We start from the raw sequence: 11,851 nt of genomic DNA on the forward strand, positions 1-11,851 counted from the left end.
TCAGGAAAATAGGACTCTTGTTACCATTAATTTCTGGAAGGCATCCTTCACATCTTTATTCCTCAGGCTATAGATCAGAGGATTCAACATGGGGTTGACTACTGTGTAAAATACAGAGGCCACTTTGACAGTTTGCCGAGAGTTTTTGGAGTTGGGCACACAGTAAAGGGAAAGGATAGTCCCGTGGAAGATGGTGATGGCGGTGAGGTGGGAGGCACAGGTGGAGAAGGCTTTGTGACGCCCGCTGGCAGAAGGGATGTTGAGTACAGTCGCAAAAATAAATACGTATGAAGCAAGAATGATGAGTAAAGTACTCACTTCATTGAAGGTGGCAAAACCGAAGAGCAGTAGGTGTGCAATGTGTATATCAGAGCTTGAGACAGCAATGAGAGCAGTATATTCACAGAAAAAGTGGTTGATTATGTTATGTCCAGAAAAATCTAACTGGAGAGCATAGCAAAGGAGTACCAAGGGGCCAAACATACCCCAGAGGTATGACCCAGCCACCAGGAGGGCACAGAGCCTCTGTGACATGGTCACTGTATAAAGCAGAGGATTACAGATGGCCACAAAGCGGTCATAGGCCATCACTGCCAGCAAGAAGGACTCAGTCACCACAGCAGTGCAGGACAGGAAGTACTGCAACATGCAGCTGGAGTAGAAGATGCTTTTATCAGCCATGACCAGGTTCTCAAGCAGCTTGGGAGTAACAATGGAAGAGTAACAAAAATCAACAAAAGAAAGGTGGCTAAGGAAAAAGTACATGGGAGTGTGAAATTTTGGGTTAATCTTTATGATTATTATCATCCCAAGATTTCCTACTACAGTCATAACATACATGATCAGAAACACAAGGAAGAGAGGAACCTGAAGCTCTGGGTAATCTGTGAAACCCAAGAGAACAAAAGTTGTCTCCACACTTAGATTTCTTGCAACCATCATCACAATGCTGTTAAAGGAAGGGGGTGGAAGAAGAGAGTTGTTTCTGTCAAAGAGAAGATTTATGGACGTGAGTGACAAACAAGTCATGACTTTCTATGGTAGTGAAAAGAATATGAGAAGAGTTATTGGTGCTAGTTTTGTCCATATAGAACATGCCTCATGCAGATAACTGCTATGGATATACCAAACCAAGCTGAGTCTCTGAAACATCTTTGCATTTCCATTGCAATTTGTGTCTCCATAAGAAATTCTTATATTGTAGTGTGCACATCCACACATTGGCTAGTAGCATAGCATGCACCTAACTGATCAGAAATATTTGCACATAAATGCTTAAACTAGTTAAGGAGTCTGTAAAAAATGTGAACTGATTGCCTCAAAGAACAACATATATTGCTATTGTATTTTGCCTATACACACAGATCAACTAAAATCTTCAAGATAATATGCTTTTATTTTAGGAATAATTTAAAATGTTAGAGAAATCTAGGAAGAGAGGCTATCAATCCAATTTTAGCACCTTTTGTTCAGTAAAGGCTACACCTCTCATTGACTAGCTTAGCTGCTGAGGGTTGAGGAACATAGGAGAACCTTCCGACTTATCAGGGTAGTGTGAAGTTTATTAGGGTTTATAGTCTAAAGATTAGCTTCTGTTGCAGCCTAGATATTGTATAGATCTCTCTTAATGTTCTGAAGATTGATCAGGTAAGAATACTTTCAGAACTAAGTAATTCTCATTTTTGTGAAAGTTTGTATACCAATTTAAGATGCATATAAAGAGATATTTAAATATCCATTCCTAGGTGGAAAGTTTATTCTATTCCTCATGAAATGTTGGCCAATAGACTTGAAGCCAAATATTTCCATGAGCATTAACTTCTGTCTTTAATATTATTGCACTGAGAATTGGGTAACATTTACAGTGACTTACAAAAAAAAATAGAAGACCCCAGTTACCATATCAGGAAAATAATATTTTACCTGTCTCATAGAAAACTTGAATAAGCTTCCCTGCTGCAGAGAAACAGGCCACTACCCTCCTGTTTCTCTGTAAGCTGAGTATAACTGGGGCGCCAAGGCTCTTACATTCAACTAGATAGCCCTGGGGACTCAAACTCTGGAGAATCATTAGCAACATATTCCTCACAAGAATCAAAACAAGTAATTAAGGCAAATGCCAGTTACCTTGTACCATTTTTAACGACTGGAATTTCCTTGAAATTACATAGAAAAATTGCATCTTGAAATTGATTACCAGGCCTTGTTTGCACCTAATTAAAATGTCCTTTGGACATCAACCAAACTAAAATAGGCGGTATTTCTCAAATCATGCCTTATCTCCAACAAAATTCAGTTGGCTTCTTGATTTTGAGGGCAGCATATACTAGTTTAGGCAGGTTATTCCAACCCATTTATAAAGTTACCCAAAGGGTTGTCCATTTTGAATGAATCTCCAAACAAGAGAAAGTTCTAACAAGTCCAGTCTGTCATGCCAGCTGCTGTGCTAAATAGGTCATATTACTCAGCATATGTGATTGTTCTTCAAGTGTATTTGCAGATAAGTGTTGTTCATAACTTTGTATAAACTTCTATAGTGAGTTACAGATCAGACTTTCAGGATTTTAAAGCAATAACTTCCTCTGCGGAAAACTAATCACCTTTTGGAAAACAGCTTCTGACTTTTTAATTGACCCTAATAGAGACTGAATGATTGACAATAGGCTACTAAGTTACTATGCAACCTACACTTTCCATCATGAACTGGCTGTTTTCTATCTCACCAATCCAGAATATTAGGCGTGCACAGCAGTCAACAATGCTCCTGTTACTGAGCAAGTGGTACAGATGACCATGGTCCACACTCTTGTTGTATTGCTTTCTGTTTCACAGCCTGAACTTGTAGCCTCATAAGGTATTCCCTACTACAAACTGAATATGGAAGGAAGAATCGGGGCCTTATTTTCAGATGATTCTACATGATATGCTGGCACCGCACAAAAAATGGACATTTGCAGCACTACAACCCTACACCACACAAACGTGGACATTTGCAGAACAATAATCCTGCCTTGGGATGTTCCTGAAAGACAGCTGTGAAAGAAAATTCATCTAGTATTCAGAAATTCAAGAAGTGTCACTGGAACACTGGAAGAAGATTTTTTAAACTCAGTTATAGGAAAAACTCCGTTGACAATACTTTAGAGAGATGGAATACTTGCTTCCAGAATGTGCTATATGCTCTAAATCTGAAACCAGTATATACTGCTGTTTTTCCAATAATTTATTGGACCCAGAATTTATGGGTTCAGGATGGAAATAGGAGTGGAGCTATCCCCTATTATTCTTAATGACCACCAGCTAAATCTCTGCTTCCCATAAGTGGACCAATGAGCTCTACTAGTTTAGAGGAGTGATGCTTCCACTAGGGAATTCAGTGATGAACCCATTAAGCTGGAACTGTGACTTTGATAAAGAACATGTGGAGGTGATGTTAAATAGATTCTGGAGTAGAGGAACCAAGATGCCTTACAGCTTCCACTTCTAATCTCTTCAAACACTGTTCTGTGATCACCACACAAGGAAGCCAGTGTAATCTACCAGTGGATGAGAGATTCTGTGGGAGAATACTGAGGCACCCAAGCCAACAGCCAGCACCAAGACACCTAACAAAAGAATGATACCATTTTAGAAGTTGTAGCTCCAGTAGAGCTCCCAAATTATTGCAGCCACGAGATGAGCCCAGGTGAGACTGGCAGAAGAATCATGCATTCAACCCCCAGAATGGTGAGAAGTAACAAATTGTTTTTAGCCACTAAGTCCTGGGGTGTTTTTTTTCCCTCAGCAAAAAGAAGTGAAATATGCTTCTAGCTACTTTCAACTTTAAAGCACTGAGAGACTGAGTTGAAACAAATGAACATTTACCTATTATTTTTTAGAACGTTACATTGCAGACTGGATTAAAGACTCTTTCATAACCTTGTGCCATTTCATTCCCTTCTCTCTTTCCTCAATGATAAGCAGCATATTTAATTTGGTGATTTTCATTTCCATGATATTATTTATTATTCGTGAATATCCATAACCAATATATAGAGTGCATTTTACTTTTGATCTATTTAAATGATATTAGGCAAGATTTCTGAGATTTACAGCCAACTGGTATATTTTTGAATGCAATCACTTTAACTTATACAGTGTTCAATTGTATGACTACAATCACTTTTTCTTCCTTTTTTTTTTTTTTTTTTTTTTTTTTTTGCTGAAGGAGTTTCACCCTGAGTTAACATCTGCTCCCAATCTTCCTCTTTTCTTTTGTATGTGAGCCACAACCACAGTATAGTCACTGACAGGTGAATGCTGTATGTGTGTGCCTTGGAAGCGAACCTGGACAGCCACATCATAGGATGTTGAACTTAACCAGTAGGCAACCTGGCTGGCCCTATATCACTCTTTTCATGCCTATTTAGACTATTTCCATTTCTGTCATTACAAACAATGTGCAGCTGCAGACTATTTTGTACAGCTCTTTTTTGGCATATGTGCTTGAGTTTCTCAAGAGCAATGGTTTGCCACAGATTTTCATGCCATGATATACACAGAAAATAATATTTGGAGGATGCACAAGGGTGAACTGAAGATGATTTTTTCATATAATTTTTTAAAAAAAATTATCACCATTTATTTACTTTCTTTAATTTGTCATAGATATTTCTATATTTTAGATATTGATCGTTAGTCAGTTAAATATGTTGCAAAATTTTTCTCTTATTCTAAAGCTTCTCTTTTCAATGTTGCCTTGTGTTTCAGGGGAATATGCTTTAATTTTAATGTGGTAACATTTATTTTGCTTTATGAATGTTGGCTTGCTCTGCATCATAAAGAAATTCTCATTTCTTTTTTCTTATTTTTCTTTTTTTTTATGGCAGTAACACTGGTTTAGGGGCCAGCCCAATGGCCGAGTGGTTAACTTCACCTGCTCCACTTTGGCAGCCCAGGGTTTTGCCGGTTGGGACCCTGGGCACGGACGTGGCACCATTCACCAGCCCATGCTAAGGCAGCCTCCCACGTAGCACACCAGAAGGACCTACAACTGGAGTGTACAATTATGTACTGGGGGGCTTTTGGGGAAAGAAGAAGAAAAAAAAAGAAGATTGGCAACAGATGTTAGCTCAGGTACCATCTTTAAAAAATAAACAAACACCAGTTTATGACATTATATAAATTTCAGGTGTACAGTGTTATATATTTCAATTTCTCTGTAGATTTTTATCTTCTACTTATGAGTGAGATCATCGGTATTTGACTTTCTCCCTCTGACTTATTTCACTTAGTATAATACCCTAAAGGTGTATTTTGTCTTAAGAGAAGCCAACTTATATAAGAATTCTTAATAGAAACATTAATATAGCAGGCAAGTATATTTTGCTTACAGAGAGATTCCACTGATATTTTGTAGAGTATTTACATGTTTCAGATCCTTTTTCTTGTGAATTATTCCCGAAACCTAAGCATTTTTGAGATGCTATACTTCAAGATTAATGGTAGTGATACATTATTTCTATCTTTCCTATAGGCAAGAATTATCACTTGGCCAGTGCCCAAAAGCAACTTAGCCAGAAATAGATGGGATGATTCAGAAGTATTCTGGCACTTAATTCAAACTTTAAAAAATTTCTCTCATCTTTGTGAACCAGGATCATTCTAATCGGGGGTTATTACTTATCAATTATGTACAGAACCCTACACTTTTGAGTTTCTGAGTCTGGCAATCCAAATGAACCAAAATTTCCTGTCATATTAACTATAATACTGAATAAACTCTTGAATTTTTCTGTAATCTGAATTAAGCTCTGAAAGAGAAAGATGTCTAAATTGAACCTATACAGTTAAAAAAAATTAAGCTCAAACCTAATTATGAGAGATACTGTTGATGATAAAGGCATCATTTTTGTGGTTCTGACAAGTGTAGGATAGTCAAGTGGTAATATAATATCCAACTAAAACTAAATACTTAAAATTAGACAAAGACATATTTTTCACAGTACAAGAATCTGCAGTAGAAGCATTCCTATAAACAAACAAGGTCACCTTTGATTATATTATTTCTGTTTTTTGGCCTTTAGAATCTCAAGTGGGGGCCATATTCATTGAAGGTTCATCACCCAAGGTCGGTAAACAGGGTGTAATACTAAATATTGTCAATTTAGTCTGAACTTCTTATTTCATTCCTTCTTTTATTCATCCAGTAAGTATTCATTGAAGGCATGATGTGTTTCTAGGCACTTTTGTAGGCAATAGAGAAATAAGATACAAAAATAATACAAGAAATTTCTGTCCTCTTGGATTTTATGTTCTACTGGAATACGCAAATAACAGACAAATAAGTTATTGCATGTGTTTAAAATATCATCTATTGCTATGAAAAAATATAAACCAGGTTAGAGGGCTAAGAAGTGACTATCTCATTAGATTAGGTTTTCAGGGAAAGATTCTCTGAGAAGGTGACATTTGAATAAACACATAATTTCATAGAAATATATTTATTAAGATTAGATTGAGTACTAAAATATTTTACAGCCTATCTATTAGCTTCCTCACAGCCTCTTTCATATTTTCATACCTCAAGCTATAAGTCAATGAGTTCAGCATGGGGATTAGCACAGCATAAAACACAGACCATACTTAACAATTGCCCATGAGTTTTTGGAGTTGGGCCCAATGTAGAGAGAAAGGATGAGGGTGAGCTGGAAGGCAGATGTGGGGAGTACTCTGTGATGCCCACAGGTGGTAAGTATCTACAGGATAGTGATGAAAATGAAAGCTAGGAAGTGATGACTATGAGCATTCTTCATTTATTAAAGTTAGCTAAAGTAAAAAGAAAATTATCTGGAGGAAGTGAACAGCGTCTAAAACGGAAACAAAACACTCATAAAAAATATGTTAATTGTTGGACTCACAATAACCAATACAATGAGAGAATGAGCGTAAGGTTACAGACAGTGCCCAAATGTAGCATCCAGCCAGAAGGATGGAGTACCACTTCTGTGACATGGCAACCATGTGAAGCAGAAGCTTACAAACATCCAGGAAGTGGTTATAGACTAGCACTGCTAAGAATGAGATTTTGTTTTTGTTTTTTTGAAGAACTGCATGTGGTTTAAGAGGAAAGAGAGAACAGCAGTAATCATCACCTTTTGTACATTATATAGTCCCCTAACAGGTTTCCACTTTCTACCTCTCTCTTCTCTCAGGGTTTGTTCTCAGCATCAGCCAGAGTATTTCTTATAAAATTTAAATGAGATCATATCACTCTTCTAACACCCTGCAGTGTTTCCCTATTTCACTCAAACTAAAAGCCAAAGTTCTTAAAATGTCCTATGAAGCCCTGACTGATAGTATTTCCTGCATTTCTGCCTTCTTGTCCTACTGTTGTCTCCCTGGCTCACTTTTGCAGAGAGTTTGCAAAGGTAAACTATTCAAAGAAACTGAAAATGAAGAGTATACCAGGACTACAAGGACTACGAAAATTTTATTTCTCTAACTTAAATGTTTCATATTTTTATAAAATTGTGCTTGTTGTAAAGTTTGTGTGATTATTAAAATTTCATAAATAATATTATTTTCATTATTATTCCAATTGTTGCCAATAGAAGAAAGGAGAAATAAGGAGTTCACATTACAGGCTCCCTAATGACTCCATACACAATTAGACATGATTCTACACCAGCTGAATTTTATCCAAAATAAAAATATGTTTGTTTAGACACTTGCTACTTAGATTCTGGTCCAATGGCCGATAATAGGAAGATCTCTTTTAAGTTTATTAGAACGTAGCCTCTTGGCCCCCACTGCACCCAAATCTTCATTTTATAGCACCCCTAGATGACTTGCAGGAATAAAAACATTTGAAAAATCTCTTGTTTTGATTACCTTAGGTTTGATGGATATTCTTGTGCTTTGACAAGATATTCCACTAAATTAAAAATAAATAAATGAACATACTCAAATATTTTTTTCTGCCTTTTTCTGTGTTGTCATCTTCTTTCCTCTTTTATTCAGAAATGCAAGGCCAAAGACAATTTACCCTTTCTCCATATACAGGCCACTGTACCACAAAGTATGTAATAAAAAAATTCGCTTTCAAGGGTAACAACTGACAATGCTTAATTTATTATAAGCCTCTTGGAAGGGGGAGTGTATATATTCTACACCACCACACACACACACACACGCACACACACAGAAAGAGAGAGAAACATTTAAGTCTCCCTGGTGGAATTGAAATGAAAAGGTTTCTATTTCATTTCCCAGTGTGAACAAACCTTGAGCAGGATTATATGGAAAATGTGCCTTACAGTGTATTGGCAATTGGTCAGAATATTATGATAAAATTACGTGGAATCTCTGTTTTATAGCTAAGGAAAATTAAAAGTAAAGTATCTGTTTTTTTTGTATTTTAAAATTGCCTATTTATTCTCACGTATAAGACAAGGTTTTGTGGTATACCCTTATAGTACAAGGTGAAGTTAGAAAGTTTTATTTGAGATGAACACACTTGCTCTTAAGATGCAATTACTATTTAATCACTAAAGTGACAGAGCAACAGCATTGGCGATCTGCACAGTGCGTATTCCGGGGAACCTTGTGTGATACAAACCATGATTAGCAAGAGATAAATAAAGATAACATTTTGATTTTCTCTAACAGAGTCAGTCACCGGGTTAATATTAACAAAAGAATAATAAATATAGAGGATTTTTCAATCAAAACAGTTGAAACCATGCCATATTTGTCTGCCAGATGAAGCTATGCCATGCAGGTGAAATGTGTAATTAACCAAAGATTAACATTTTAAAGCAAAACAAGGATTATACAAACTACTTTTAAAATGTATTATGATATTTATTGTTAGTAAAGAGAATTTACAGAATCAAGTTTGGCACATCAGATTGTGAGATATCTGAATTTAGTAACTATGAACTTTTCATTTTTGGTCCCCTTGGTAATCCTTCCAGAAATTCATATAAAAACAATATTTTTATATATTTGGAAGCATCATGTTTAACATCACTTCCTGTACTATAATACAAGTACAAGACACCCTTTGGGAAAAAGGAGTAAATAACTGTGCCAGATCTTAGAGATAGTGCCTCCAGATTCTCATTGCTAATTCTTCCATATTCACACTCCTAGTTAGCTACAGTGTCTCAAAATTCCACTGTAACTCTGACATTCTCATTGCTTAAATATAATGGAAGAATGGCTTAAAAATGATTTACCACACCAATATAGGATTCAACAGATTTAGATTTAATGGTCTGATATTTACTGTTAAATAAAATCCCCAGCATTGCTGCAGTAAACTAGCAAAAACTTGTTGGCTTGAACAATGGATATTTATTCCCTCACGGTTCTCAAGAGCAGAAGCCTGAAATGAATGTGCTGGCAGGACCATGCTCATTTTGAAAATGCTGGAGGAGAATCCTTTCTTGTGTCCTCTAGATTCTGCTGGATCCTGGAGCCCCCTTGTTGGTAGCAGCAAACATCAATCTCTGCCTCCATCTTCACAAAGGCTTCTTCCCTATGTGTCTCCATGTGTCATTTACTGTCTCTTATAAAGACTCACTCATAAGATTCAGGGCCCATCCTAATCCAGAATGATCTCACCTTGATCCTTACCTTTATTACATCTACAGAGACACTATTACTATATGTCATCACATTCTGAGCATCTTGGTGGACACGGATATTTTGGGGACACTTCCACCCACAACATTTATGTTACTTCACAGATATTTCACCAAACATTGAAGTGAATAGAAGTCAAATGATCAAATAACTAGTTTATTACAATAGATTTAAAAATCTGGTAAGTTGACTAGATAATTTAAATCATCATCTCTACTAGAAGCATTAAACAATCTCAATATATTCAATAAAATTCCTTTTGGAAATACAAATCTTCAACAAAATTGTATTGAGTAATTCATTAATTTCTTGACACTCTCCTTCACATCTTTGTTCCTGAGGCTATAGATCAGAGGATTCAGCATGGAAGTCACCACTGTATAAAATATAGAACCCAATTTGACTGTAAGCCATGAGTTTTTGGAATTGGGTACACAATAAAGGAACAGGATAGTCCCATAGAAAATGGCAATTGCAGTCAGGTGGGAGGCACAAGTGGAGAGGCCTTTTTGGCATCCACTAGCAGAAGGTATTTTTATGACAGTAACAAAAATGAATATATAAGTAGTGAGGAAGATTACTAGGCTGCTCGCCTCATTGAATATGGTGATGATAAAACAAAGCACTTGGCTGATGTAAGGGTCAGAACAGGAGATAGAGACAATGGTTGAGTGGTCACAGAAAATATTATTTATTATGTTAGACCCACAAAAGGATAATGCCAGGAGAGAATATGTGAGTATCAGAGAAGAGACTATACCCCATGTGTAGGGCCCAGCCACCAATGATGCACAGAACTTTTGGGACATTACTACTGTGTAGAGCAGAGGGTTGCAAACTGCCACAAAGCGGTCATAGGCCATCACTGCCAACATGAATGTTTCTGCCACCCCAAATATACAAGCCAAGAAGAATTGTGTGATGCATCCTATGAAAGAGATAGTTCTGTCTTCCACAACCAAGTTCTCCAACAGTTTGGGTGTAACTGTAGTGGAATAACAAAAATCAACAAAGGACAATTGGCAGAGAAAAAAATACATGGGGGTGTGGAGTTTAGGACTGATACTGATTATCATGATCATGCCCAGGTTCCCCACCACAGTGACCATGTAGACGGTCAAGAATACCAGGAACAGGGGTACCTGGAGGCCTGGATATTCTGAGAAGCCCAAGAGGGTAAATGTGGTTCCAGCACTCTGATTTCCTTCAGCTAGCAACATGATTGTTGTTGAAGAAAATCTGAAATAATGATAATAAAAATTGTAGTTGTGGTAGTATATTTATATAACACTTACCATGTGGCAGGGATTGTGCTAACACATTACAATATATTAATTTCGATCTTCAAATACCACCATGAATTGTAAAACAAGTAGCTCCATATTTTACACAAGGAAATTGAGGCATATATAAGTTAAGCAACTTGCTAGAGGTTACACAGCTTGTTAGTGATAAGTTGGGTTTTGAAGTTGACCTGAGTGCCAGAATTTGAATTAAGTGTAGGGTTAGACAGAATAGTATTCTACACTGTTGTAGAAAAATATGTGTCTTTCACACTTCTATCGTTCTGAAGATCTGTGTTTTTTTAATAACACTAATATAACAATGAAAATAAATTAAGCACAAAAATTTATAAGGGAGCAATCAGGAGAAGTAAAGCATTAGAGGCAATCATACTTCTAGAGTTATAATATTCAAATTGAGGATCATAGGAAAGGCAGCATTTATGAGTCACCACAAGAATTTTCAAGCTGTGAAAAAAATATATAGACGTCGAAGGAAGTATAGCCCTGTGTATCTTCAGGCTTTCCTTTGGTTTATCCTGATGCTACAGTAACGGCCTTAGTGTTCTAAAAACAATATAGAAACCTGATAAAATGTGGAAGTTGCATTTATGACATGCTGTTCCCTCACTCCTGTATTTTCTTTCTTACTAAAGTTTGTCTCACTTAATGTCACTGATGCTGTCAACGTGCTCATCTAGATTCCTTGATCGTTATCTTCTTTCTATTATTATTTTTTAATCTGATATCTTTTCTCTGAATATTATAACATTAAATACTCAGAGAAAATCTGAATTGGAGAATAACTTATAATGTGTTTTGCTCAAGCCTTCTATATTCTCTAATATATATTTTCTATATTCTTGATAAATGATATGGTAATAAACACTAATGGTTACATAATCATCCTCCAAATTTCTGGTGGTACAAACATTGGT

The 11,851-nt window shown here is 36.4% G+C and overlaps 2 protein-coding genes across 2 annotated transcripts; both read right to left on the minus strand.

Moving 5' to 3' along the window:
- LOC106844039 (olfactory receptor 5D14) lies at nucleotides 1–1,029 on the minus strand. Its single transcript, XM_014861379.2, has one exon. The coding sequence runs from the start codon at nucleotides 1,027–1,029 to the stop codon at nucleotides 1–3; it is 1,029 nt and encodes a 342-aa protein (XP_014716865.2).
- Nucleotides 1,030–9,905: 8,876 nt separating this feature from the next.
- On the minus strand, nucleotides 9,906–10,850 carry LOC106844037 (olfactory receptor 5D13-like). Its single transcript, XM_014861378.1, has one exon. The coding sequence runs from the start codon at nucleotides 10,848–10,850 to the stop codon at nucleotides 9,906–9,908; it is 945 nt and encodes a 314-aa protein (XP_014716864.1).
- Between the last annotated feature and the right edge of the window lie 1,001 nt (nucleotides 10,851–11,851).

The sequence above is a fragment of the Equus asinus genome, chromosome 17 (genome assembly GCF_041296235.1).
Source record: "Equus asinus isolate D_3611 breed Donkey chromosome 17, EquAss-T2T_v2, whole genome shotgun sequence".
Taxonomy (NCBI): Eukaryota; Metazoa; Chordata; class Mammalia; order Perissodactyla; family Equidae; genus Equus; species Equus asinus.

Coding starts and splice junctions, on each gene's coding strand:
- LOC106844037 (XM_014861378.1), bottom strand. CDS start 10,850: ATGTTGCTAGCTGAAGGAAATCAGAGTGCTGGAACCACATTTACCCTC.
- LOC106844039 (XM_014861379.2), bottom strand. CDS start 1,029: ATGACTTGTTTGTCACTCACGTCCATAAATCTTCTCTTTGACAGAAAC.